Source organism: Pavona decussata, unplaced genomic scaffold (genome assembly GCF_977016875.1).
Source record: "Pavona decussata unplaced genomic scaffold, jaPavDecu1.1 SCAFFOLD_161, whole genome shotgun sequence".
NCBI classification, from domain to species: Eukaryota; Metazoa; Cnidaria; class Anthozoa; order Scleractinia; family Agariciidae; genus Pavona; species Pavona decussata.
This window is the reverse complement of record NW_028145572.1, coordinates 947,180-975,071: the sequence shown is the minus strand read 5'-3', so window position 1 is coordinate 975,071 and position 27,892 is coordinate 947,180. Positions and strand designations below refer to the sequence as shown.

Below are 27,892 nucleotides of genomic sequence, written 5' to 3'. Positions count from 1 at the left end.
GAGGCTATGACATCTCTCTTGACGTTGCGTGACGTGACAAGCGTTGTTGTCTTACACAAAAAAATTGACCGCAGGCGCGACTGCATTCTGTTTTGTCCCAGACACTTACAATTTGGGAAATTTTTCCCTCTTCCAGTATTAACTGGAGTGTCTATAAATATGCAGCACAAAAAATCATGTCACTATGTGTACGCAATAAAATTTATTGGTCCCCAGATCCCGGCCCCAGATATACCAGCTAATAAGCGTCGCTTCGATTCGTTATTTGCATAAATTATGAGTAACTGACAAGTTATTCGATACTGCCAAAGCGATTTACTGCATCATATCCATCTATACGTACTATGGAGTGGGTTGAATCCAGCGCAATCTGTCTCTTTGCAACGGCGTTTCTTTTCTTCGGAGAAACAGAGGTGTGTAAACCAAATACTTCGAAATAAGTGTTTTAAACGTTGACAGTTCCGTTGTATTGACAGTGCAAAAATTATGTAACTTGCTCGTTTCAAAACAAAACATTCATTTCGTACCAGTCACAACTAGACGTTTCGACTTTCTGAAGACAGCAAATCAAGGCGTCAAAAACAGGCGGTGAATTTGTACTACGGCAACGTGGGAAGGCTTTCAAATAATTACATCTGCAAATCATCGAAAGTACTTCGTTTGACGCTGTAAACTGGAGTATGCGAGGCTTCAAGTGTACTTGAAAATTATTAATAAATAAGGTTGATTGTCGAGAAGGAATTCAAATGCGAGGAAGAGAAGTTTTGAGAGAGCTTGGTAAGCTGACAAGGTTATAAAGTTCCACATAGCTGCACCAGTGGTGTTCTTCAAGAATGGCCTATGGTACGTTGTCAAGTACGCAAAAAATGCAATGTTTTGTTTTCATGTCTTTAGGCGAGAGACTACTGTGGAAAGTTGGACGGGAAGGACTTCTACTGTAATGAGGGTAAGTTTTGGTAGTTGCAATCCGAATAACATCCTACAATAATTTGAAAAATTTAATCTGCTTGGAAGTTTGCTTCTCTGATGAGAAGTAAACTTTTACTTTTTATTTTTTTCGCAATTACCCTTGAACATTACCAAGATTGGACTGGACTCGTGGATAAGATTTTCGGATCTGCTCATTAGGATGCTCTGAATAGTTCCTTGATTTCAGTGGGCTGGATGTCAAATAACCTGAGTTTGTGGAAAAACATAATTAAAGACTGTGAGGAGGTCGTATAATCCTGTCCCTGATCAAAATGTGTTTAATTTTAATTTCTAGTCTCAGTGTAGAAGTGAAACTATCACAAATTATTAACAATATTCCAGAGACAAGAATCAGCTTTATTTGTTATAATTTATAAAATGTTTAGCACCCACAAGCAAATGATTGTTTCTAAGAGCGTTTGAAGTATTTCCAAACTTTCACCTGTGTTGTCACTGCTACAAGGAAACAAGGAAAGAATTATGTTTGAAATGTAAATAATGTGATTAAATTATTTTTCTGAGTTATGGTAACGCATTTCACTTATTGCGTCATAAAGGTTAAAGACATAGGTTTTTTAGACAATGTTTATGTTTCCTTTTATTTGCATTTAGGTCAGTGCTGTGGAGAGTTTAATTGTTGCAGCTATTACAAGTACTACAAGATGTGGTGTAAGAGAGAATTATTATTTATTTACATTAGTGAATATAGTCTCTTCCTAAGCTATTTAACTTTCAATAGTAAAAATGTGTACTTTAATGGAAGTCTGATTGGAGGTGGTTTTTAATTAGTGAGTCATTAGGGAGATTTAGGATTGTGTTTGCGCAAATGCAAATATTATATCAGATTTGCATTTAACTTTCCTCAAAGGAATTAGTAAACAGATGAGAATATTGCAAAATATTGCAAGAAGTGAAAAAATCTCTCCCAGTTCCAGTGGTCACATATCTGGCGTGGATCGAGTGTAAGCACAAATAAATGAGTTCTAGTTTAATTTCTGTTCACTAACCCATAAAAATCAGATATAAAATTTAATTAAGGCACTATTTTTGGAAGGGTATTTAGCTTATATTATAATAGTGTAATTCCTCCCCTCTAGGCATGACCCTCAAGGCTTCTAGTGAACGCTACATAACACAATAAGATGGTGCCTCTGCTTTAATTTTCATCATAATCATGTGCACTCTAGTGAACGCTACATAACACAATAAGATGGTGCCTCTGCTTTAATTTTCATCATAATCATGTGCACTCTAAAATTAATGGTTGCTTGGCCTGAGTATAGATCAGGTTTTCTAAGAACTGACAGGCCATGGTGTGATACAACACTTTGAAGGCTTTTTGTTTATATACAAACAAGTCATTAGTCACAATCTTCTTACATAACAGACTGAGGTATTTTTGCAAAGTTTATGACTACCGGTATGTGGGTAAAGCAGATCTTAGCTGGGCGTTGGAATCCAAAAAGAAAATTGAGGGTAACCATGCAATTTCCAGAGATAATCAATCAACAATAATTCTAGGAGGCTTTAAAATATAGAATAATGTATGCATTTTCTGTACAAATTGAAGCTCAATCATCTCTGAAGAATATGCAGTAACCCCTGTAATTTTTGTTTTGGACTCGGCATCAGTCCCTTGTTAAGATCTGCCTTTTACATAGTCATAAAACAGACAAAAATACCTTTGTATTACATGTGGCAGACACCATCGATAAGAAACCCGATTAAGTTTCTTGGACCATCTCAAGATGCAGAGAACGCATGTGCAGTAGCAAAAGGTCAAGGCACTGTCCTTAGGTCACACTCACTATCAAATTGGTTAATGACTTTACAGTGTATGGATAAGTATATCATGCAAAGGCCTATAAAATAATAATTGATGTGATCTTTGCTGCTTTAGGGTTTTGGCTGGTGTGGGGACTGATTAGTCTTCTTGGCTGCTGCTGTGCATATTTTCGAAGACGTTACTTTTCCTACCACTGGCAGATCAGAAACTTTATGTACCCAACAGCAATGCATGGAGTGGGACCCACAAACTCTTATGAACAACTTGAAAATGATCCAAAGTACAAACTTCCTTCTTATGCTGAGGTGGAAGCAATGGGCAGTCTGGGTCCCCCAGCAGATGGTGACCCGTACGAAAATTTCGGACCTGACAGAGGCGGAATCCGGCCTGACTTCGGCGGGAATACCGTTGATAGAACCAAACATCAGCAAAACAAGAACCGGGCAAAAAAAATGTCTGGCTCCAAGCTAATAAGCCAGGCAAATGTTACGCTCGTGTCTGGGTCACGGCAGCCGCACAAGACACTTACAGGAACAGAACAAGAGCCAAACAACCTCAAACTACTTTTCCAAATTTAATAACTTTAATAAGTAGCTAGGCGCGGGCCTGATAAGAGCCTGACACGAGATTGGAAAGAGCCAGACAAGGTATGTTTGGTTTCTTTTCAATGAAATTGATCGCAAAAACAATGTTCAGACTAGCTGTTACAGTGTCAAGGAATATAAATAAAGCACGAACAGCGTTGTTTATAAACACACTTGCATATGGTATTACGGTCATCACGCTGCTCGACGGACCGCAAAAATTTGGAAATCCCAAACTTGACCCCATTCATGCAGGACGCTGAAAAAAAAGCCGAGTTCCTTCTTGACAAATGTTTTGAAAATCAGGGCATTCCGCCAGCTGAATCCGCAAAGAAGTCGTTTCGCTGGATTCCAAGATCAACGTACGTCACACACTGAACGTACGGCGATGCGTTGTTTTGATTCTTAGCACGCGGTTTTATCAATCAAATGCCATAAGAGACATCGACATGTTGCAGATAAGTATCTCATTGTTTAAATTCATTTTTGAATGGTTAGCTTCGAGATCACTTGACGGTTACAGTTACTAATTTTTGGCGCTTGGAGTGTTAACCGTATTTTCAATGTGCGCGCACGAGACAGTGCAATTGCAGTTACCGTCTTTCTTTTAGGCTTGTTAAGTTCGCAGTGATCGCTTCTTCCTCATTGTTTTTAAGATCTCTTCAAGGATTTAACAAAGTTTAAGAATGTCGCTGTTCGCATGCCTTTATTTTGATTCAGACAAAAGTGTATTAAGCATTTTACATGTAAATGTAAATTGCGAGGATCTGAAAGCAAGCGAAATATATGTCGAATACATCTGCAGCCTGAGGAAAATGGAAGCAAGAAGAGGTTCTTAGCAACCATCCCAAAGGTTTAGGGGAGAGGTAAGCTACATTATCTTGTTATAAAATAAATGTCAGTCCTTTAGACTCGATTTTTTTTCTTTTCTTTTCATCTATTTGATTTTGTGAGTGTACCGAACTGTGCTAAATTCCATGTTCGGTAAATTTCAGCCGCCAAAAAGAGGAGAGATCGAGTCAAAATTTAGAAAGCTTTATCAATTAGGATTAACATTACTTGAAATCGTCCGTCTTTTATCCGACGAAAAATTCAGTAGTGTTTTGAAAGGACCATCTGAGAATCAGGCTCTAATAATGCCCTGCAAAATAATTAGACTGAACTCACACCAAAACACACAAAAGGCGAGTTTGCACTTTACTCATGTTTTTGGAACTGAATAAACTTGATTTAATATTCGCAAACCACAACATTCTCTGCCTCTCCCCAAAGATCGCTCTTCGAAAAGTCCGGCTCACGCAACGCGTGTGAGAGATTATACTCTTGGCCGGGGCGATCGGGCTTTGCACTAATTGCACACAAACGCTTGCAATTTAACTCGCGGCGCTATCATTTTTATATTGATAGCATAGCTTTTTTGTTATCTGAATGGATATTTTATTTAGAACAACTGCAGCATCACAGACTTCTGCACTTGTTATTTTGCAGATTACGTGGCTTCTCATGATCATCGCATCGAAAATGTCAAGGAGCAGCTAACTTCCATCGACGCCAACCAGATCATTTACGCACAAAACTGAAGCGGCGTGCAGCTAAGTGATCTATCTCCTGTCTATTCAGCATACATATTTATTAAGGAACATTTGCTTTGTCGTATTTAATCTTTCGAGGATAAGTTGAGCAAATTATAAGTACATTAGTAAGTTTCCTTCAATTAGTGCAATGAATGTGTATATTTTTTAATTAGTTTGACACATGCAAGGAAATAAAAAATTATCGCCGCAAATTTGTTAATTTCTTTGAGATTGTGTATGTAGATTTAACACTGTATGGATATAGTAAAAACTTATTTTTATTGTATCAGTTTTATTCCATGAATCTATCAATAAAACATTTAATCGTTATTTCTACGTGTTTATATGCGTTGTACGGCCGTATTCAGGTTGGAGTAAGGCCGGATATATTTTTGCCGATTACATCACAGATTATTTACGTTGTCCGGCTAATGTCAGGCTCGTGTCATGCTCGTTTTCTGGTTGTTTACGATTTTTCGTGCCCTGCTCGTGTCTCGCTAATTCCCGCTCTTTTTAGGTTAGGTGTCTTGTTCCAGTTAGGTTCTTTACCGCTATGTCCCGTTCTGCTCGTGTTCGGTCAATGTTATGCCCGTGTCAGGTTGAAATGTCTGGCCGAATTCATGCTCCCGTTTGGTCAGACATTTTCGTACGGGGAAGATGCTCCACCGCCCTACATTGATCCTCTTGCAAATGAGGAATTAGAAGATGGTGCCTCAAATTCACAAGTAGATACAGCTTTGACAAGAAGCACTGAAGATGTTAGGATTTGCCTCATTGCTCAGGAGGTTCACTCCTCAGAGACTCCATGATTAGTTATTACTCTCCAATATATTGCCCAGGGTATATAAAAATAAGAGAAATTAGACAGGCAGATTATCCCTCGATCTGAGTGTCAAATGAAGCACGTAGCTGTAAACTTCAATTTGTTCTGGTTAAACAAACTTGTCCAGTTAAGTATGTGTGCCACATCAAGTGCCCAACAGTCCAGTGAAGTATATGACTGTACTGTGCCACATCAAGTGCCCAACAGTCGTATACCTGCAAACTCCAGATCTTAATGTGTGGGTCATGTGTTAGTCTTGCTAATTTAAACCACCTAAAAACTTTTCAAATGCATCAATTGTATTGTGAAACTGTTTGACCCATGTTTTTGGAAATTCAGAAACCTGTCTGCTTTAGTCCTGGACACTGATGGAACTTAATATTATTGCTGAGTGGGTTATCTTCAGAAATCTTAATTTGGAATTCATGGCACTCCATGCACGGATAAAAGTTTCACACATTCTGCAGTTAACAGTCAGGAATTTAAATACTGTAAGATAAAGGAGTGAGAATAGTGTAACCCGGCTTCTTGTCAAGATTGAGTCAAAGTTTGAAAAACCAACACAGTCAAGCAGTACCAATGGTGGATCCAGAGAACTTTGTGTTAAATGGAGGCTTGGAGGGAAACTATTTTAGACTTAAAACACTTTCAATTAGTCCCTCCAGTCATTATCTTCAAAAATTACTCCAACCTTATCTATGATCCAAGGGTCACATGACTAAAGCGCTTTTCCTTTGGCTGTGAAGAAAAACGGGACGGACAGGGATGTGCATGGAGATACATGGGGGTGGGGGTTAAGGGCTACCACAGTGATATTTGCCAGAGATGATGTAATTTTTGTGATTCATTGGAACTTGAAGTTATCATTCAAACTAATTTACACAGTCAGGGCTCAGTCGTGAAGGGCAGTAACCATTAATAACATTAAGGTTGGATTTTCTTGATGGGCTTTGTTTTGGATGATTGCCTGCTTTAAAAATCAGTTCATTTTTCTCATAGAGCTGAACAGGTTTATTATGGGTGTGAAGCTTTGATGCAAATGGCACACTAATTGACAGCCCCAACAATCAATCAGGTGATTATTGTTACTCTCAATATAAACAAAATTGTAACAAAATTTTTCATTTTATAAAATTCAGGTTTAAATATTATTTTTTCATAAAATGCTTTATGCTTATGTTGCATTAAATTAATTTTATTAGTAAATGATGGATACAACCAGGACACAAGCTGACCAGTGGCCACTTTCTAACATGCCTGTGCCATAATAATTTTGTAAAATAAACTTTAGTTCTAGTGATGAAAAATGTTACCGAAAAATTTTGCTCAGGAGAAAAATATACTGCTATCCTTAGTGCTGCACTCTCATTAACTATCTTAGCTGGCTGGGCTATTGGTAACTCATTCTTAGAATTCCAAAATAACTAAGAAATTAAAAAGTTCAGTGAGTAAAAACCAAACCAACAAATTGTAGAAAAATAGATTGATTGGGGGTCTATAATTGGCCCTACTGTAGCTCTCAAATAATCAAATGGTAATTTTGCCCATAGACAATGATTTGTCACTTAGCTCACACAAATTTCCCCAAAGACCCCTTTGGATTTAGTCATTTCTGCCTACTACTCCTGTTACATTACATACTAGTACAAAACATCTTGAAAGTGCTGTATAATAATTAACAATTTTTCCATGAGCACGCTTAATTTGGATATGAGATGATAGATAGCCTTGAACAAGGCAAGGAGTGCCTCATTGGCTATAATCATCTCATATCCAATAAGTGTGAGAGGAATAATTGTTTTAATAAAAACAATCAACTGAAGAAATGTTTGTAGATCTTAAATTGCTGATTTATCTTTGCAAGAACAACAAAAAGACAATTTAATGGTTGCAATTTCTCTGGCATGGTATAATGGCTCATATACCATGACCGCTAAGCCAATCAAATCCCTGGAATTGCATTATACAATTTATTATCCAGCTTTTAATGATAACATTATGATTACTCTGCAAGTGTGTTGTAAAGATTTTTTGGAAAAGATTGTATATAGATGTATATATTAGAATTTATTCTTGAAAGGCCTTAGTTTATAAAACAACCCAATTAAATACATAATAATGCATGTAGGACTTAATTTACCTTATTGATGTAGCATTCTTGTCAATATTTCATCTCATGCGTGGGATCACTAACTGAAACACAAATTTTTGTAAAATAAAGATGAATTTTCCCTTTTTGGCTTGGTCTTTTAGTCATATAGTGATAACTCTTCAGATGATTTGAATTTCAGAGAAGGGGTTTCTGGCACCACTTGCACAAATTGCTTCTTGGCCAAGCTGTTGGTGTGGTCTGGTCTTGTATGTTGCTCCTTGGTCCTTGTTGGTTCCCTTGTATTGAAATCTATGGGATGTCTTTGAATTACATTCTTTTCTGGCATGGGAGAAACATTCAAGAACGGTGTTTCAGGTACCATAGTACATATTTTTCTTTTCTGATCTGATCTTTTGTCACATCGTGGGGTTCCACAAAGAAGAGGTGTTTCAGGAACAAATGGTGGCTTAGGAATGAATGGTGTTTCAGGAATTTTGAATTTCTCTGGTACAGTTCTGCTCAAATCACCCCCAGGACATGAAAGCTGGGGTGTTTTTGGAATAACCACTTCCTCTGTTCCACAAATGTGATTAGTTATTGGAAATTCTCTTCTTGTTTGACCTTTGTTTATGAGCTGCAGTTTGGGGAAGTCTTGAGATAAAGGCAGGTCATGTTTCTCCCTCTTGGTAACAGCCTTCTGACTTGCCCACAAGCATGTTGGTGGTTGCAGTACATTTGAACCATTTTCTGATCTTGGGCCTTTTGATAACTGTGATTCGCCTTCTTCTGTAAATAAACGTTTTCATTTTTAATAGCTGGTTAGACCTATATAATATGGTGCTGGTGGATTAATCATTTACACATATTAAAACAAGTGGGACCGTGAAATTCAGACTTCACTTGTCACCAAATAATATCCTTTAGTGTCATATCTAGTTGGCACTGTTGAGAGGATAAAAAACTGGGGGAACAGGAGGGACTGCTTGTCAACAGCAAAGACATTACAATTTGCAGCATTGGTTGGTTAGGCCAAGGAAGGAGCCTTGAGCATGGGTGTGCATTTGAAGTGTTTTCAATGAGTTTCCATGCAGCTACCTTTTTGCTTCCACATATTTGGTGGATATAAAGGGGTGTTTTCAAAGCCTAGCCTGCGTAGCAGTCGTTTCCGTTTCCTTCAAGCCAAGCGGGGTAAGCGCGCGAGGGCATTGGGCAAAAAGGAGCAAAAAAGTAGGAGCGAGGGGGAGGGGCGGGCTTGAAGGAAACGGAAACGACTGCTACGCAGGCTATCAAAGCCTTTCTCACTGTTTAGCAATCCTTGGTGAAAGCTGTCATCAAGATCCTCTGGGAAAGACATTTGATCTGTGGAGAAAAGTCACCATTCAAAGTTGTCATGTACAAGAAAAATTGTATGCAGGGGCAGGACGGATTCAAACTCGGAGGTAGATCCAGGACATTATAAAAGAGGTGGGGAGAGGAGAGTTCAGAAGAATAAAGATGCCAGTCTCTTTGGGGGTTCAGGGATCATGTGGGTTCATGCTATACCAGAAAAGTTTGAAAATGCATGTTGTGAAAATACAAGGCATATTTCAAGTTTTTTACTCTTTATAGCAAGGGGTTTTTCTTCCTGTGCTAGTTCCCTATTCTAGACAAAAATGGCTCAAAAACCATACCCCACGGAGCTGCCGATACCTATAATAATTATTATAGTTTATTTGAAGGAGTCAGTGACAAGAGTATACAGCCATGATAGACTCTTACCAAGGAATGTGTTCTGACAATGTTTCCTTTTCTTCCCAGGCAAGGTTTGTATATGGAGTTTCCTTCTGGTTATCACAATATCAAGAGAACCAAACTGCTTTTCCTTCATTGGCTCTTCTTTTCTAGTTTTCCTTGCTGAGTTACGAGATTTTTCTTCATTCGAATGTTCCTTTAACTTTAGTGTGCTGTTATTAATAAAAGGTAAAAAAAATACGCTGATTTTATAAGGTGTGTCTGCTATAATTTGTCCTCAAATGGAAACCCTATACTAAGGTACTTACCTTGTCAACACCAGTGGTGTCTTGTTAGGTTTGTGAAATGGTATTCTTTCATTTTTACTGTAAGTTAAACAAACAGTGAAACCAGCAACTAAAAAACACCCGAAAGCTTAACAAGGCATGGCCTTACCCTTATGAAACATTACAGTCAACTTGTCAATTTTTTTTAGTTGGCTAACTCGCATTTGACACGGTGAACATTTGCAGAATATGATCTGAAACCACCAGTTCTCCAAGGTTTTGCAGCTCGCAAATACAACTTTGCCGTAAATTTGCCTTTTCGTTTAGAGTGATAGCAAAACCTGTAAACTTATTAAGGTTATCTAAAGAGTTACTTCACAGGTAAGCTAAAGCTTTAGTCGAATGTTTGGTGCCAATACTAGTAAATTCCCTTATTTTCTTTGTTTAATAATTTTGACAAAAAACTGTGATAACGGGGTTTACTGAGGAGTTTCATTCTAGCTTTCCAAGAAACCTATGCAATTTTTTCGAATTTGTTTGAGAACAAGCCACTGGACAAATGCTTACCTTGACAAGATAAATAATGTCATTTCTTTTCCTCGGCCTCTCGCTACAAGTCAAACAATAAGATGTACTTAGCGAGCTTCATTTAAATTTGTAAGCTCGTATCAACTAACCCTAGCGGCCTCGAGAGATGTCGACTTGTCGACTTAGCGCGTTTCTCATTTTCCCGCCAATATTTACAGCGCTCGGTCGTTTTCCCGCCAAACTTGGTAGCCGCTCCTAAACACTCCGCTGATATTAATAATGCTCGCAGATTCATTTTCGTTAATCCAACATGGCCGCCGTCGTTAATCCAGACGTATGCGACACTCACTTCTCTATTAAGCAAGTCAGCCCAGAAAAGGGAAAAGGCCTCTTTGCTAATAAGAATTTCAAAGAAGGAGATGTTATTTTTGAGGAGAGGCCATTGGTCTGTAGTCAGTTTTTGTGGAATGCCATGTACAAGTATACGGCTTGTGGTAGCTGTATGAAATCTCTTGAAACAGCTGAGCAAATGGCGCGTAGACTTACGGGCAATGCGAGTTTGCAACTACCTCACGCTTCCAGGTGCTGTGAAATTACGCGTTTAGGACAAAAACTAGTTAGCTGTCACCGTTGCCAGGTATAGTAATCAGACGTTTTCCATTAACAGCGGTCCAAAAACCAGCAGTTTGTTGGATTCTCAAACAGCACGTGCGCCGATTGTTTTCTGTTTCCTTTAAAAATAGCCTAGGAGAAAGTTGACATGTGATGGAAAGACGGCTTTGATCGATCAGACCTGCATAGCCCCTTACATTAATTATTGTACATGCACCCCTGTTACGAAAACGGCGAGCATGAACAGAGTTTGAGTCCCAGAATGCATACATTGGGGGAGGGGGTGATGGGAGGAAAGGGGGGGTTCTCCACAAAGTTTGATCATGGGAGACTCTGCCTCAAAACCCAAACCCCTTACGTACCCTTTTATATACCATTTTTGACACAAAGAAAAGGTAACCCTTTTATAATAATATACCTTATATAGGAAATGGTATCCCTTTCACATACCGACAGAAGAAAAACTGCACGTCTTTTTGGTTGGTCTGTTTGAGATATTTTGAAAGGCCCTTTTAAATACCTAAATGGCAGTTTCCTCTACCTTTTGTATACTTCAGCTTGTGAAATCCCTACCCTTTTATATACCTCAAACCCAAACTAGGTACCCCTTTCTAGCAGAGCCTCCCTGTATAGTCCATTATGAGAAGTATCCCAACCCCCCTCCCCAGCATTTGAAGAAACAGACTATGTTCATGTTAACTAGGATTTCTAAGGCAGTTAAATAATGAGTAAGTAACTAAGTATTTCAACCAAAAATGTGATTGGACATAATTTTTAGATATTGCTTGCAATCTTTGCATTCATTAACCACGAAATAAGGCGTGTGTGTTTCTCTGTAGGTTACATATTGTAGTGAAGAGTGCAGACAGTTTGCATGGGATCAATATCGAAATAAAGCGTGTGTGTTTCTCTGTAGGTTACATATTGTAGTGAAGAGTGCAGACAGTTTGCATGGGATCAATATCACAGAACTCTTTGTTTAGGAGAAAACCAAGGAGACCCTGGTCATCCCCTTGAGCAGCTACGGGAAGCATGGAGGTCAAGATTCTGTCTTTTTATTTGTTTTTGAAAGTACAATAATGGAAAATGTGCTAGTTAGTGGATGGACTTGATTGACAAGGGGTGAGTGGGGAGGGGGGAAGAAGTGCATTGGTCTATTGGAGACTATACAACAAAGCCTGGTCTTTGTTGCTCCAATCTATTGTCTCACAATGGATGCTGGTGACAACATTCTGGGGTAACCCCTTAATGAACTAGCATCCCATTTGGGGGATGGGGGAGGGTAGGGGGTAGTAGTTATTACTTCATGCTGGGTTTCCTGTGATGGACTGACATCCCATCCGGTGGGAGTAGTAATACTCCTAGTCATTTCATGCTGGATGTCCTGTGATGGACTGGCATCCCATCCAGGGAGGCTGGGGAGTAGTAATACTCCTAGTCACTTCATACTGGGTGTCCTGTGTTGGACTAGCATCCCATTCAAGGGGGAGTAGTAATACTCCTAGTCACTTCATGCTGGGTGTCCTGTGATGGACCAGCATCCCATCCAGGGGGGAGTAGTAATACTCCTAGTCACTTCATGCTGGGCATCCTGTGATGGACTTGTATCCCATGCACATGGTGTAATAATACTACTGGTCACTTCATGCTTCATATTCTGCCATGGACAAGCATCCCATCAAAGGCAAAGTAGTAGTACTCCTTCACACTGTGCATCCTGTGATGGACTAGCATCCCATCCAGAGAGGATGAAATACTAGCCCTAGTTGCTTGATGTTGCAGAAACCAGATTTAAATGCAGGATTAAATTTTTGTAGAAAGATGCATTATCCACCTGAAACAGCAAGTGTGATGATAATTGCACAGATGATTGCAACAGTTTTGCAAGTAAGTCCCATAAATCTGCTTTTGATCCATAGCTTGATTAATGATAATGACAAATGATAAAAGAGAGTGAAGGGGGTTAATTTAAACAAAACAGATCATCTTGGGGAACATAGAGAAAGTATGCTGGTACCTGCTACCATTTTTAATTATTTATGTATTGGTTGCTACATTTCTGTTGGCTAAAAAATGGTGATTTGTCAGTCAAATACTTGATCAATATTAAATCAATCTTAGCATGAAGACATGTTGATGAAGTTTTCTAAATCAGCCCAATATTTAAGTCTGTTTCACCCAGATTATGGCCATGAATCAAAGACAAAGGGAAATTAGAAAATTAAACTGGTTTCCATCTTTGTTTTTTTCTGGTGTATACAATCACCTTTTTGTATCCACGTAGGCACCAGATTCCAAAAAGACCCAGGACACATTTGAATCTTTCTGTCACTCTTTGGTTAATAAACAGCAACAGATAGTCCACAAGCTTTTAGGAGATCAGTTCAAGGTTTGTCATATTAATAATTTATTAATACTTGAACAAGAAGCGGAAAGTAACATCTTGCACCAATTAACCCATGTGGCTAAACTCAGCTCCAGTTTTCATCTCATTTTTAAACAAGAATTGCAAGCTATACGTGTGTAATGCTGCTGACGTTTATTGGTGGAACATTTTGGGTTAAAAAACAAAAACAATCACCATGTAGCGAATGCAGAGCATTTCACTCGCCTAAGCTGGACCCATTTAATTCCTCTTAATGATTAAACTTCATTTATATTACCTTACCGTTACTTTTAGTCATTTTTGTGATCTTTTAACCTGCAACATGGAAGTAGCTGGTATTGATACAATGAGGCACACAACACTTCATGGCGATGCCTGTGGCAGGTGTTACAGGTTACAGTGCTCAATTGATAAACTGGCAAAAGTATCAGGTTTGTTTTGTGTTTTTATTAGGAACAGTTAGACATACTTAGAGTGCTGATGTCCAATGCCCTTTATGATGAAAACTTAGACGAGGTACGCTATTAATTGTCATTTTTTTTTCGTTCACTGTTTCACTCTGATGCCAACATCCTGCGTTACTTTTCTTCGAAATGTTATAACTTTGGGCTTGTAATTTATGTTTATTTGATTATATCTGTACTAGTGGTTTAGAGCAGAGGGTTTTCAGAGCCTCATGGCGCTTATTGGTACCAATGGACAAGGGATTGGAACAAGGTCAGGCTAATTTACACGTGCCAATCTATCGGTCTGATTACATTGGAACCTCGATTTAACGACTCTACATGACGAAGTCCTCGGTATAATTAGTAAATAAACCCCTTCAGGCGGCTGGTATGTCGGCTGATAATGTCCGCGGCTGAGAGATTGTCCGAAAAATGAATATTTGACCGAGAAGCGAAGCTTCGAGGGCAAATGTGAAATTTTGAGGACAATCTCTCAGCCAATCTCAAAGCCTCATTTTGGGCCCCATCGGCCTGATTAATCTAGCCTGCCTAGCAAGCGTCTCAGTGGGGTTTTGTGCCGTTTTTGCTTTCTGATCGCGCGGATATTGGGAAGAGAGCTAAAAAACGTCCCAATTTTCGTGCCTTCAAACAGCGAAAAAAGCACATCACCCCACTGAAACGCTTGCGGCGATTAATCAGTCGGTACATGTAAGTTCGCCTTAGAGGAAATCAAAGATGAGGTTCAAACAATATCATCACAAGAAAGACCTCTGTGATTGAGATATGGAACAAGAGCTGACATGGTCTGACATCAAAGCAATATCACAAACGATTATTGGAGACCGCAGCAACTGTGACTACATGATCAAACATGCCAAAGTTTTGGGGAGACATTTTTGAAAAGTGTGAGACATTGAAACACTATTACCATTATTTACAAAGTTAGGTTGAGTTTGACATTCCATGAGTTAATTGAAAAGTTTTCTTGTCTGCAGAGTAAAACAAAAATGTGGTTCACATATACCGCTAAATCTCTATATCTGAATGATATTGCAGCTCGTTAAGCACCTATGTTCACAACCTTGAAAATCTGTCCGACATATCCCAGGATGAGCGTCAAGCTTTGGATGTGTTCATTGATCAGCTTTATGAAGAGATGGATAAAGGTGAGGTGGATTCTAAACACGGACCTGACGCAAACATAACGGGACAACAGCAAGGACATCAAAAAGAAAAAACAGTTTTGATGAGCAAAACAGTGGCTCTGCACATTAAAACAACAATACAATACAGTGGAACCTCGATTTAACCAAGTCCCAAGGGACTAGGGAAATTGGTTCATTATATCGAGGTTCTGTTGCATACATTTGAAAAGGCCGGGCTGGAGAATATCGTTCGTTATATTGAGGACTTTGTTTTATTAAGGCTCGTTTAATCGAGGTTTCACTGTATGACCAAATTTAAAGTTTTAAGGAAAATATCGACATCAGACTATTCACAGTCCCCTATTTTTCCGTGGGATTTTCGAGACCGAACTCTCGCCACCTTGGTTTAGAACGGCGAAGGTAACCTGGGGAGATTGTCTAAACTACTGAGGGGAGCGGGAGTGGGGAGGCGGCGGGAAAAATAATTTCTCGTTCCCCCTCCCTTACTCAACGTACCCTGACTAGGTTGCGCTCGCCTTTACAAACCAAGATGGCGGGAGGTCGATCGAAGCGTACGAGTCTCGAACTGATCCCACGGAAAAATAGAGGACTGTGAACAGTCTATATCGACATATGACGGTGAATAGTCCTGTTCCTGAACTTCAGTGAAGTTGCCACTAATAAAATTTCTGGATAATTCAGCCACATTGTCGTAGTGAAGGGGTCAGGACAGATAACGTGAATATGTATTTTGAAGTGACGGTTTTGTTGGTGTTGCCGTCGTGGTTGCGTAAGGTCGCTAAATAACAGTGAGACGGCAATAAATTGTCCCAAATTACACTACCTTTTCTTTGTGGTTTGATCATTGATGCATGTGTTATCTCTTTTTACAGTTTCTGGCCAGTTTCTCAACTGTGAGGGATCTGGGCTGTATGCTCTTCAGAGTTCCTGTAAGTCCGGCTATCTTCCTTTTACACGAGTTTTCTTTGTTTTGTTTTTTTCTTTGTGGGTTGTTTCACGGTTCTCTCCACCACCGAGCTGACGAGCTACACTCCATTTATCAAAAACTTCAGAACCTGTTGTTTGCAGAAAACGCTGTGATTTGTTAACTTTCTTCCTTGCGAGGATCAAGCAGTCGCCCTAAGGCGTGAGTTTTTAGTTCCCCACTGGAATGTTAGCCCAAAGTTTTCTTGTCAAATTGTGTACTGTGAATCTATGGAACAGTTGTCGCGGATTATTTTTGTTCGTTATGTGACATTTAGCTTAGCGTTACATATTTTTTTGAACACTTTCTTACAGCACGTGGACAGATCACGCGGTTGACACACGTGATCACGTGAACATTGAACATGCTGTATTTTTGTTGAAGGAGAATTTTCTGTTTTGTACGGAGTGTGGTTGTAGAGTCCGGTTTTGAGACCCGTTCGCTTGCTGGAAATCTGTATTTTTTATGGAACATTAAAGAAGATCGATAAATTGATCATAACAGTTTTCGCAAAATTCCTTTATATATTGTAGGTAACCACAGCTGTGAACCAAATGCAGAGGTAACGTTTCCCTACAACAACTCAACTTTGGCTTTAAAAGCACTCCACAGTATTCAACCCGGAGAGGTACAGAACTTTAGTTTGTATTACTAAAACCTTTGATATCAGGAATTGTTGTCAATTTTTGTATGTTCTGGCGTGCTTTCTCAAACTCCCGAAAAGATTTCGGATCCTCCATAAAACTATTTTACGTGCATAAAATTCGATACCAAAAATTCAGTCTGATAATTTTGAAATCAAAAACAGTTTAAGTTTTCCAAGATTAAGAAACACATTGAGTTAGTTTGTACGAAAAACAACCGGTTATCTGTAGAAAAGGAATAAGGAAATTACTTTTTGGCCTCGAAAGCTCTTCGGGAGTATTAAGAAACGCATGCCGGGAAATTTGAAATAGCAAATGGCAACTTCTGAACAAATTAGATTATGGGAGAAGTGAAGTCGTTTCGCCGTGTCCGTTTGATATTTTGCTTGCGATGGCACTTCTTTTTCTTTCATTTATTCAATGTTCACAGGAAATTGTAATTTGCTACCTTGGAGAGTGTGACAGGGAAAGAAGTCGTCATTCAAGACAACTTTTGCTCAGGTATTTAAAAGGATCCGATAAGTTGTTACTTTGTTGAAAGAATCGAGTAGACTGTCTTGTAACTGAGAAAACTGAACTTGAAATGGAAGCCTCACTTGGACAATCAAATACGTACTTTTATATGTGCTCGTGTGTTGTGGCATCTATATCAAGATTTCTCACGATCATCAGACGATAAAATCCGGGCTGGCATGGGCCAAACACTTGCCTTGTGATTCGCTCTGACGAGGGGCTAACACTCGAAACGTCAGGATTCTAATCTCTCCACGGTGGCCAATTTACCTTCAGTTATCAACTCTGTTGATAAACCAAACATTTGTTTCTACTCCCCACCGACGCAGTACCACAGTTTCTTGAGAAAACTAAGGTCTCGTTCAGACTGTGTTAAGTCTAACACTTCTTCCTCTCTTCACCTGCCGAGTTTCCGTATAAAAAGTGATGCTACGTTGCTTCTCGTTGGTGAATAAAAAATACTTGTTGTTTTGTATTTTTAGGGAAAATTACTTGTTCTCTTGTACCTGTCCAAAATGTGAATCTCAGGCTGGTGATCCAGACGTCACGTCAAGCGAAGAGGAAGAGGATTCTATGGAAGAAGACTCCTAACAGCTTCGTTCAGGCATGGTCCTTGTCCAATTATGTGTCACATAAATTAGACCTCGGTGTTTTCCTCAGGCTGGAAGCCCCAAGTGCCCTGCGCCATTGTACGGTAGCCATCCATTCAACACGATTGATATTTTTGGAGGCTGTTAATGATTATGAAAACAGACACTTCTCATAGTTAGGATTCACAGCTGCAAATAATAAGACCTCCGCGGTCACGGCTTTCCTGGCAGCCCAAGCGCCCAGTGTACGCTTCATTTAAAGCACGATAAGGCCTCAGCGTAGCCTCATGCATCAAAAATCTTATAAGTCAATCAAAAGGCACTTTATATGACTGTAATTTTATGACGCTTTTCTTTTAAACACAGTCACCGTCCCGCACGGTTGTATAGTATGTTTTTTGAGTGACTGAACTGATGCATGCAAGAATGTACTTTCTATAATGTGCTAGAAACTGGATCGTCCTGTTAAATACAGGCAAAGCAAGACTCTAGAAATATAAGAACTTCAAACAGTGAATATCTAAACCACAAAGATACCGTAAACTTCCGAAAATAAGCCCCGGGGTTTATATTTTTTAAAGGACTTTTTGGAGGGACTTATTTTTGGAATTTTACGGTAGTATCGTTGACACTGACCTTTGCATTTGCCAGGACAGCTGGATTAAAACTGAAAGAGATGCAGTTTTCTCTCTTCTGTCGAACAATGAGTCACTTGCTTTCGTAACTTAGCCTTTGTACTGACATTCGGTCAATCCTAACAAAGTCAAACAACGCATTAAACTATTTAGAACTCAAAGCAGAGACGTGCAACCTGTGCCAAGCGCGGGAGTTCATACAAACGGTGCTGCACGCCGGAAAACATGAAGCCAAACGTGAATCTGTTGAATTTCGCGTGGTGCCAAGCGCAGGAAAAAACGTCACGAGTGCAAAGGGCGGGAAAATATGCAATCGGTGTCAAAAACCTGTACCAAGCGCGGAAAAACATGCAATCGGTGTCAAAAACCTATGCCAAGCGCGGTAAAACATGCAATCTGTGTCAAAAACCTGTGCCGAGCGCGGGAAAACATGCAGTCGGTGTCAAAAACCTATGCCAAGCGCGGGAAAACATGCAATCGGTGTCAAAAACCTATGCCAAGCGCGGAAAAACATGCAATCGGTGTCAAAAACCTATGCCAAGCGCGGGAAAGCATGCAATCGGTGTCAAAAACCTATGCCAATCGCGGAAAAACATGCAATCGGTGTCAAAAACCTGTGCCAATCGCGGAAAAACATGCAATCGGTGTCAAACCTATGCCAAGCGCGGCAAAACTTGTCACCGTCCCACCGATGCCGAACGCGTGAAACATACAATCGGTGCTGCTTTCTGTTTTAATGACTGATATAGCCAAAGAGTTCTTATGATGCGTTGAGGTGAATAAAAATGTGCTAGTATACATAATCCTGCAAAACTGTTGCTACATTTTGGCCCAACAATCTTTTATGACTCTTTTATGCTACACAATCGCGAGACAAACGAGTAATTTGAGCTATCAATATCGTGTGGTAACATTTCGATCATCTTTCGTTTGAGCTTAAGGAAATCACGCGTAGTTCAGACATTGTCACTTTAAAAAGAGTAAATCGTTGTGTAAACATCAATATGAATTGTTGGCAGCCCAATGTTTACAAAGTGATTTATTGCCTTTAAATCGGTGCTGATTCATTAGGCTTACGGTGCTGAAGAACATCGAGGCCCACCCAAATTGAGAAATGACTTTTGATAGCACCGCTTATTGTAGCCATCCATTCAACATCATTGATGTCAGTGGAGGATGTTTATGATTATGTAAATAGACACTTCTCATAGTTGGGATTCACAGCTGCCAACTCGTCTAACACGTCCAGATCAGAGAAAGGCACTGAATGATCGTCATTGGTTAGGGATTTCGTGCTCTGTGGACTTCGACATTTTGGGGAGTGTGAAATGTGAATTGACTGAAAATGTCATGACAAGTGTCAGCTTTGATTTTCACATGATCATTATGATCTGTGAAATTATAGGACCGAATTGCTTTAGAATTGTCATGACTATGTGGCTGCCACTCACGCTTACCAGACTGACGGACAAATGGAAATACGAAACCAGACAGAAATTAAAAGCCTCTTTTTTTTTTTTCTTTTTAATTTCCTCTGAAACGCGATTTGGAATTCGCCCAGTCACCACCCACCTAAATCGTTCGGTTTTTTGAACCTGGATGGAGCCTGACTGACGCCAAAAATTACATAATCTAGCTGTTTTGTTGTCAGTATTTGCTTGTTTGTTTTTGCTTTTTTTGCCAGTCGAAGCCCTGATTTACTCAATCTTCCAGGCACTTAATTCTAACTTTGAGGTAATTCTTACGCTTATTAATTTAGTTCACCAATATTATTGTTTTAATTTCGGCTTATGAGGATTTGTCTTAGGAACAGTTCACCAAATATTTTATGGTGATTACAGGCCAATAAGAAATGTTTCCTCAAGGTGTAACCAATAAGAACATGAAACCAAAATAGTTTAAATGTTTTTCCTGCAATCCCTCCTCATTGTATGGCCTTTTAAAAGACAAATTTGTGTAGCAGCTAACGCAGTTTGATGTTTGGATTCTCTAGCTCGAAAATTTTAGGCAACTTAATCTTATTCCTTTATTTTACAAGCTGCTGTTGGTTTCCCGAAAATACAAGATGGCCTTTCACACTTTTGAGCAGAAACAAATGGGATTAGTGTTTCAGCGTATCGAAGGTTTGAGGTGACCTTTCGCTAAAGAAAACACTAGTTTTCTTCACAATTTAATCCGGATTTCTTAGGCGGATTATGTAATTCCAAACAGATTTTCCACCGAAACGAGCCTTCAGAAGGCTGGTTTTTATTAGCGACATAACCACGAGAAACTCATGTACCTTCGCAAATCCACTCGACAAAAACGTAGATATAAACAACAGAGACTGGAACTTTTTGTTCGCGCCATAATGTCAACTGAATTAATATTGAAATGGCGGGAAAAATCGCACACTTGTAAATTCTGCAGCGTTCGCTCGTCTAATTGCGGTTTTCGATGCGGCATCGGATCGGAGGTCTTGATTTGTTCATCCGGTGGCTTCTATTAAAAGACTGTTAAGCCGATTTAGAAATTCCGCTGTTGTTTTTAATCAAGCATGTTAGCGAAGGGCAATCTTACGTTTTAGAACACTTATTGACTACTTCTCTAAGATTGTGATTGTTTTTGCCTCTAGTTATGTTTTCGAAGGTTGTTATAAAATATTATATATCTCAGTGACATAAACATATACAAATGCAATGTAAACATTAGAAAATGAAGCGTTTTTACTCTCAGGAACGCCTGTGTCTAGGTTGTCCGTCAGTTTTAACTAGTCGCTTTTGTTAAATTCAGGTTTCTAAAATATTCCAGCTGGCAAAAGATTCCACGGATTAAATTTATGAGTGTATCTTTATGGGTGGAGTTTTTAGCCTTTTTTCATCGAGACAATTTTATCGAAAACACCCGAAAACTGGGCTATAATGCGCGCTTGCTGAAAAACCTCATTCTCTCGCATTATGGAGAGAAATATGCTAGAATCAGAGACATTATTTTAGGCATATGCTTTTGGTTAGAATGTTATCTCACGTTTTCTGGCTGTAGTGTTTCTAAAACGAAATGTTACGTAAGATTTTTGGTGTATGTGCATTTTCGAACACGTTGATTGGCGAAATTATTCTGGGAAAATATGAGCCAGCCGAGAACTCAGTAAAAATCGAGGTCAGAGTTGGTTGAAATTGCAACAGATGTTTAAAAAACGACCCATCGACTTATGTAAATGACCTAAAATCATCAGGATCGCAGTTGAAAAACATCGCTGAATCTCCGATGTTGTCTAAACGATTTGCTTGAAGTTTTGATGGCTTTTTGCGTATTTCCGAAAGCCTTTTTCCTCGGTTGATAGGTAAATCAATCAACCCCTAAGCCGATCTTTTTAAGATCACTTGGTAATCTTAACAAGCTGTCGAACGCCTATTTTAAGGTGAACGTTTAATGTCGTGCTTGGAATGCTGCCGTCTAATTACTGAATTGCTGATTGTCTGAGAACATTTAGTTTTTGCGCCATTAAAAACTGCCAAAAAAATACAAAAAAACTGAAGGGACTGGTCAAGATTTAGACCTCAGTCCGAAACGTACCATTTTACGAAAATAGCCCAGTGTGTTAAGCTCAATGACTTAAAATGCTGTGGCGATTAAAAGAAATCGATCTTGCTTGTAGTCAATTACGCCTTTATCAGTAAAACCGAGCGAGTCAATAACGGGAAAAAGATTGTTTGTTATGGCTGTTCATTGGTTGATAATCCGATTGTCAGATTTTTAATTACCACAATCTCGGTCAAAGATCTTTTTTTGCTCACCTTTAATCTAAGATAAAAAGCGCAATTGTTCACTCGGACGAGCTCAAGTGTTTAATTTTGTGAGCTTTTTAACATGAATTTTCACCCTGGAGGCGATCTTTTAATGAGTTTCTCAGCAAAAGATAAACAAAAAGTGATTTCCACTGTACCTCCGGTTAAACGAGAGTGTTGCGTTTCTCGCCCGTGTTTATCTTTGCCATCAACGCTTTGTTTTAACTTAAGCCAAGTCAAAGGAACCGCTAAATGGTTTAACACAATAGCCCCACTGGATACGCAAGATTATATATTTTATTAATCGATTGCACATGGAACCGAGGAACATAATTTTGTAGCGGTACAGGAAAAGAAAACCTCGGTTAGTATCAAAACACCAGGGATAGATCATTGCGCTTTCCAATTAAACTGATGACACATGCTCTCTTCTCAACATCGTTTGTACTGTGATATGCCTCGGCAAACAATCTTACTTCACAGCCTTAATAGTCTGGGCTAAAATTCATCAGATAAAACGTGCTTTTAACAAAAGCACTCACGCCACAGCAGCTTTTCGTATCCTTCGATTTATCGTTTGCTTTCGCGTCTTTCATGATACTTCCCTTTTCAACAGTACCCAGCGATTTTAGTCGAATATCAGGTAGCGCTGCGAAGTGCGCCACTCATACGTATTTCATTTCAAACCGTTTTAGCTGTAAAACGACACAAGGACCTCAAACGACTATCATATCAAACTGTGGCAATCAGATGTCCCCTGTTTGACATAGCTACTAAAAGCTGTTTGCTCAATTTTGTAAATGGACAGTGCAGATTGTTTGAGTAGTCCATTAGTCGTTAAACACGGATGGTGTTCGACGGCATATGACCGAGCATATGACCACCATGAGAAGCCATTGTGTAACGATGATCGTTTCAAAACATCATTTGTTTTTTTTCTTCCTTGGAGATCATTTTTCCCCGGCCATTTTTGTAATCGTGAATTTTCATTCCAGCCTAATCAGAATTATAGTAATGGTGCAAAAATGATTCCCATTTTTGAATAATCAATTTTACTTCTACTGTACCTTTTCGAATTCTTAACCACTGTTGTGGTTAAAACCGGAATCTTACTTTGTCTAAAATGTTACAGGATGCCTTTTCAACCTGAATTTTTAATAGCTTTCCAGTTTGAACTTCCCATCAAGAACGAATCTCTCAGAACGCTTGGCATGTTGTCATTCAACGTTTTAGTGCACATAAGCCAATAATGGATTTTGTTAGAAACTCTTTAATTTTGAAACCGCAAAAAAAACTTTCGAAACAGCACAAAATGCCAATTATGTTTTTACCTACCTCCGGAGGGAAGTGTTTAAAAATGAACAACAAACGACACCCTTTTTAAAATAGTTTTAATAAAATTACTGATACGAACCACGCTTGACCACAGATAGCGAATAAAAAACCGAGAGAAAGACTTTACTTGGATCGAATCGAAAAGTTCTGGAGATGTAATTTTCATAATCAGTGGGAAAAAGTTAATTTAAATGCATTGAATTTTTAGTATTTGTTTTGTAAAATAATAAAAGAGTTGAATAAAATTCATTGACGATTCGAACCATTGGTCTGGGAGGGCTTCCTTCGCTTAAATACAAACACTGCCTAAACGCACGGTTTCTGTTCGGAAATTGTTTATGTAAATAAGATGCAAACTTCCCTTTCGGAACTTCTGTAGTTTTAATGTTTCCTTCACAACAAAAGACATGTGGTTTCCGTAGATCTTGTGGGCAGAGCAACATGGAGGGCGCTCAAGCAAAGCGCTCTTAATTGTTTTGCGCATTAATCTATTCAGCGTAACATGCAAAATAAATTCTTTAAGTAATAAAAAATCGTGAAGATAAACACTTAAGTCTTCGAGCGCAATGCAGAATCAGTAAAATTTGTATGCTAATAAATCTGCAAATCGCTAAAATGAACGCGTGTTTTGACGGCGTTTCAAGATTAAAAATTGCTTTTCCTCAAACCACTTGTTAATCGATTAAAATAGCACTGGGAGGTTTGCGGAGCATAAGAGCATCTTAGCATCAAGCTCTCACAACTTCGACAACTTATAATTTTCGAATGTAGAATGGGGCACATTTGTTTACAATTAACTATATCTTCTGTTTATGGATCGAGCCCAAAGTTTTAATTTAGAGTGGATGTGATATCACTTAACTTTTTTATCAGTCTGCGACAAGCGAGCGAACATGGAATCTTCTTCATCACAAATAAGTGGACACAAATCAAGTTCAGTGTGAAAAGAACTTAGGCGATAAGACATTTTATAGCAAAATAAATTTATCAGTCCAATGCAAAGGCGAGAACTGAATAAAAGTGTGGTTTAACACTTATTCAAATACTACATAAATTTTACTAAAATGCCTTTCATCTGGCTCTGTGGTTATTTTTGGGCAGGATGTTTCGAAGCCGACTCAGTGCCACAATACGAGGCCAATACGTTTGTGTATGATTGTAATAAAAGGTCACTCCTTGTCAGTTTTACTGCCACAATACACACTGAATATAAGGTTGTAACTTTAATCAATATTATACGCATCTCAACGGCGGCCTCTTAGCTTTAAAGTCTACGGATGTCTAGTAATTATGCTAACCAGTATGAATCAGTGATCTTAGTTAGTAAAAATACATTGAGGCGAGACTAAAACTGAAAGATAGGTAACAAAGTTGGTGGTAGTATTTTCAAGTGCAAATAGCTGAATACTCAATTAATTGCCCATGGCTGTGTCGTAAAATTGTTCACTTAATAGTTAATGCTGGGAAACACAACTGGCCTCTTGGCTAACTCTCAATTGTTACAGTTGCCCCGCTCCGCGCAACTGTCTTCCGACATGAAAGGAATATCGGCTTGTTCTCAAACAAACGCGCGTACGAAGTCTATTATTGTGCGAGTACGTTTGTTCCTCAATTGCTTCCTGTATAACTTCATTTGTACTCCAGACTAGCCTACGGAAACCTGACGTCAAATACAAAGCTTTCTATCTTATTTGCGATGTTGTAGACGAGCAATTTCAAGACCATTCAGACAGTGAACCGCTTACAACCTCATTAAATGTTCTCTTAATTTATGTAAGCACGAAACCATTGTATAGATAATTGTCTTAATTCGTGTAAAAGGAAAATGAGCAATTAAAAACAGTCGTAAGCCCCTGTAAAGTCTTCGCCTTAAGATAGTGTTAAAAACAAACGATGGTTTAGTTTTCCAGCAGGGAGTGCGTGTGCAGAAATAAATAACAGATCAAGCGCTTTCTTCGTCCAGCTCTGAACTTCTGTCTTGATTGTCGAGACAATTTTCCGTTGTTACGCTATCTTTGTTGTCTGAATGTTCACTCTGTGAATCCTTGTCATTCTCAGTGTTTTCTTCGCATATTTTCTCCTGTTTTTTCCATTTGGTTCGTCTGTTTTGAAACCAAATTTTGACTTGGGTTTCAGTCACATTAAGCAGTGCGGCCATATCGCTTCGCTCAGAAGCAGTCAAGTATTTCTTCTCTTTGAATTGCTTTTCTAACTCGAAAATTTGTCTTCCCGTGAAGGTGGTTCGGGCCTTTTTCTTCTTGACTTTCTCTCTGCCGGCCTTCCCTTTAAGTCTCTTTAGTCCCTTGGAATGAACTGTTGACGATTCTGCTATAAAAACAGCAAACCGAGAATCGTTTAGAAAATTGATCCGCGCTGATTGCCTCGCCACCAATTTCCGAGCCCATTAACAGACCATGCAAGTCACCTACCTTTTGTATCTGATTTTGATTGCGCCAGAATTTCCTTCTCATTTCTCTCCCGAGTTGATTCATCCTGCTCGCTTTGCTTAACTTTCGGTTCTTTCTCGTTGACGCGTCTCACCCTTCTAAGCGGTTGGTCGACCTGAACACAAGTTGTCGTGTTGTTCGGTTGATGGGCTGAGTGAAGCCCAAGAATGTTGGCCACAAAGTGCGGTGTAGGTTGCTTTGGAGGGCTATTGTAAATGTGTTGATGCCACGTTCCAAGCGAAGCCATGATTCTTGTGTCTGACGGTGGATATTCGCCGCCGGTTCAACTCGCGCTTGAATGCAGTCAAGTGATCTTCTAGATATGGCAGCTTGAAGCAATTGTCGCAACTCTGCTGCAGTTATCTGACAGGTTTAGAGCAAAACAGACCATGAAAGGACTGCCGCCTGAGCGCGTATGACATATCATATAAAATCAATAAGTCGATTGTATTGATGATAAAGGCAATTAGCAAAATTTGCTGACAAATACAGGCGTCAGTTTTGCTTCTAAGAGCATTTTCTATTGGCTGGCACAATAAGCGAGATTTCATTGCATTCGGCCATTGGTTAGCAAGGCGCATTCACCCAGAGGCCATTTACAAGGATGTTTAATCGCTAATTTGGACAATTTTCATGTCAATCAAATTCCTATGTTTTTAAACATAGCTTGCTCGAACCAGAAGCTTAATTGTCGGTAAATAAGATTTCACAGATGTTTGATTTAGACGAGTTCCTTGATCTTGTTGGCTTATCGCGGCTCTGTTGTCGTGGTCAGTTCACTTGTAAATTAGTGTGTTTTGGTCTTGGAAATCTGAAAGGGAAAAAAACATCCCAAAAAAATATTCGATGTTGTGACTTACCTTAAACATCTGGTAAAATAATCAACAACTGTTTCACCTAATGTGTTTCATATTGGCGAGATAGCAATAAAGGCAAATTCATAGTTGGTGTCCAAGGAAACTTAATGTCTGCGAAAATATGAAGTGCTGTCCTTTTAATAGCATTAACACAGGAGTTTAAGGAAATCCCTTCCGATGCGATTCCGTTGTCATTCTCAATAAATATTTTCACGCATCCTTCTAAGTACAAAGACTTGGCAGCGTTGTAATTACCAATTTAATGACTTGGATTAACTTTAAGCGCTGTTTAATAGTGACCACTAGTCTTTCTACTAATTCAAGAACAATAAATTACAAAGCTGTAGAAGATGAGTTTAATTCCACACCTCGCGACGAGGCGCTCAGTTTCGAGTTGTTTTTGTTTTTATTTAGCGGTGACCATGTCTATATGGAAATTCACTTTGCCCGTTGCCGTTTTATCTGGTATTCTATCAGTGGCCCTGTGTTGAACTCAAAATTCCAAGCATACAAAATGACTAAACTGGCAACATGTGTTTGAAACCCATTGATGTGAAATACAGCAGGGCTCGAATCTAGAGGACACAGAGTTCACGAAATTGATATCCTTTCGAAAGCATTCAGCTTCATGTGTTTGTTTTAACTCTGCTCGCCTGACTTGCCAGCTTTCATATGGCTCTCTCTGAGCTTTTTATGCTGTGAGCGGCTCGCTTCTCCTATGTACGGTACTGCGTTGGATGGCGTAATTTCTACCGCCATCAGTTCAATTCCGCCGGCTCGCGAGAAGGATCTAAACCAACTGCAACAAGGCGGCTGTTCGCAGCCTTCAGTCCGGCTTTTAAATATAGCATCACGGTATTAAAAATAATAATGACAATACTTCAATTTTTTTAATCACGATAAAGTTGGTGAATGCCAGAGGTTTGGATGCGCGGATTGGCTCTTTTGTCGAATACGCCACGGCGCGGTTACAACCTCTGGCAAACTTGGATAACCTTTGGTCTATGTAATCTTGTACCTTTCAAATGGTTGCTATTCATGCAGTAAGCATTTAATCCGCCTTTCCCGTGCCGTGGTACTATTTATTATACTGTACCTATCATCACTAGTGATATCTTGACTGCAAAAGTTCTAAGTCAGTCAGAGTGGAAATATTCGTATTAAAGCCGGTGTGACC

General features: G+C 39.2%; 5 protein-coding genes and 1 long non-coding RNA gene across 7 annotated transcripts; 3 read left to right on the top strand and 3 right to left on the bottom strand.

Moving 5' to 3' along the window:
* The first annotated feature begins 253 nt into the window (after positions 1 to 253).
* On the top strand, positions 254 to 7,973 carry LOC146464602 (uncharacterized). The gene is made up of 5 exons (XM_085129348.1): positions 254 to 413; positions 895 to 946; positions 1,582 to 1,638; positions 2,870 to 3,094; positions 5,562 to 7,973. The coding sequence occupies exons 1-5, from the start codon at positions 345 to 347 to the stop codon at positions 5,720 to 5,722; spliced, it is 564 nt and encodes a 187-aa protein (XP_084985474.1). The 5' UTR covers positions 254 to 344; the 3' UTR covers positions 5,723 to 7,973.
* LOC146464603 (uncharacterized) lies at positions 4,073 to 5,249 on the top strand. The gene is made up of 2 exons (XR_014868415.1): positions 4,073 to 4,205; positions 4,828 to 5,249. It is a non-coding gene; the product is annotated as an uncharacterized LOC146464603 (long non-coding RNA).
* A 12-nt stretch (positions 7,974 to 7,985) lies between the features above and the next one.
* LOC146464601 (uncharacterized) lies at positions 7,986 to 8,967 on the bottom strand. The gene is made up of 2 exons (XM_085129347.1): positions 8,924 to 8,967; positions 7,986 to 8,614 (listed from the first exon to the last, which is right to left on the bottom strand). The coding sequence occupies exons 1-2, from the start codon at positions 8,937 to 8,939 to the stop codon at positions 7,986 to 7,988; spliced, it is 645 nt and encodes a 214-aa protein (XP_084985473.1). The 5' UTR covers positions 8,940 to 8,967.
* A 4-nt stretch (positions 8,968 to 8,971) lies between these two features.
* LOC146464600 (uncharacterized) lies at positions 8,972 to 10,471 on the bottom strand. The gene is made up of 5 exons (XM_085129591.1): positions 10,393 to 10,471; positions 9,868 to 9,924; positions 9,587 to 9,771; positions 9,107 to 9,187; positions 8,972 to 8,976 (listed from the first exon to the last, which is right to left on the bottom strand). Exons 1-5 carry the CDS (start codon positions 10,413 to 10,415, stop codon positions 8,972 to 8,974), a joined length of 351 nt encoding a protein of 116 aa, XP_084985717.1. The 5' UTR covers positions 10,416 to 10,471.
* A 166-nt stretch (positions 10,472 to 10,637) lies between these two features.
* On the top strand, positions 10,638 to 21,187 carry LOC146464599 (protein-lysine N-trimethyltransferase SMYD5-like). Its single transcript, XM_085129381.1, has 11 exons — positions 10,638 to 10,990; positions 11,882 to 12,003; positions 12,783 to 12,852; positions 13,250 to 13,354; positions 13,805 to 13,867; positions 13,998 to 14,068; positions 14,854 to 14,963; positions 15,836 to 15,892; positions 16,461 to 16,555; positions 17,002 to 17,072; positions 17,567 to 21,187. Exons 1-11 carry the CDS (start codon positions 10,664 to 10,666, stop codon positions 17,673 to 17,675), a joined length of 1,200 nt encoding a protein of 399 aa, XP_084985507.1. The 5' UTR covers positions 10,638 to 10,663; the 3' UTR covers positions 17,676 to 21,187.
* A 3,428-nt stretch (positions 21,188 to 24,615) lies between these two features.
* LOC146464598 (uncharacterized) lies at positions 24,616 to 27,892 on the bottom strand. 2 transcript variants are annotated; one of them, XM_085129383.1, is made up of 2 exons: positions 25,841 to 27,892; positions 24,616 to 25,739 (listed from the first exon to the last, which is right to left on the bottom strand). In XM_085129383.1, the coding sequence occupies exons 1-2, from the start codon at positions 26,103 to 26,105 to the stop codon at positions 25,354 to 25,356; spliced, it is 651 nt and encodes a 216-aa protein (XP_084985509.1). In that variant the 5' UTR covers positions 26,106 to 27,892; the 3' UTR covers positions 24,616 to 25,353. The 2 variants fall into 2 exon arrangements, with proteins under 2 accessions (XP_084985509.1, XP_084985510.1); XM_085129384.1 differs by having other exon boundaries at positions 24,616 to 25,736; positions 25,841 to 27,491.

Bases quoted from the DNA above. Each gene is read 5' to 3' on its own strand.
- LOC146464602 (XM_085129348.1), top strand. From the start codon at position 345: ATGGAGTGGGTTGAATCCAGCGCAATCTGTCTCTTTGCAACGGCGTTT. The intron at 414-894 runs GTGTGTAAACCA...TCATGTCTTTAG, and splicing joins TTTTCTTCGGAGAAACAGAG to GCGAGAGACTACTGTGGAAA. The intron at 947-1,581 runs GTAAGTTTTGGT...ATTTGCATTTAG, and splicing joins GGACTTCTACTGTAATGAGG to GTCAGTGCTGTGGAGAGTTT.
- LOC146464600 (XM_085129591.1), bottom strand. From the start codon at position 10,415: ATGACATTATTTATCTTGTCAAG. The intron at 9,772-9,867 runs GTAAGTACCTTA...TATTAATAACAG, and splicing joins ACACCACTGGTGTTGACAAG to CACACTAAAGTTAAAGGAAC. The intron at 9,188-9,586 runs GTAAGAGTCTAT...TTTTCTCCACAG, and splicing joins TTGTCAGAACACATTCCTTG to ATCAAATGTCTTTCCCAGAG.
- LOC146464599 (XM_085129381.1), top strand. From the start codon at position 10,664: ATGGCCGCCGTCGTTAATCCAGACGTATGCGACACTCACTTCTCTATT. The intron at 12,853-13,249 runs GTAAGTCCCATA...GTATCCACGTAG, and splicing joins TGATTGCAACAGTTTTGCAA to GCACCAGATTCCAAAAAGAC. The intron at 13,868-13,997 runs GTACGCTATTAA...TATCTGTACTAG, and splicing joins ATGATGAAAACTTAGACGAG to TGGTTTAGAGCAGAGGGTTT.
- LOC146464598 (XM_085129383.1), bottom strand. From the start codon at position 26,105: ATGGCTTCGCTTGGAACGTGGCATCAACACATTTACAATAGCCCTCCA. The intron at 25,740-25,840 runs GTAGGTGACTTG...CTGTTTTTATAG, and splicing joins ATCAAAATCAGATACAAAAG to CAGAATCGTCAACAGTTCAT.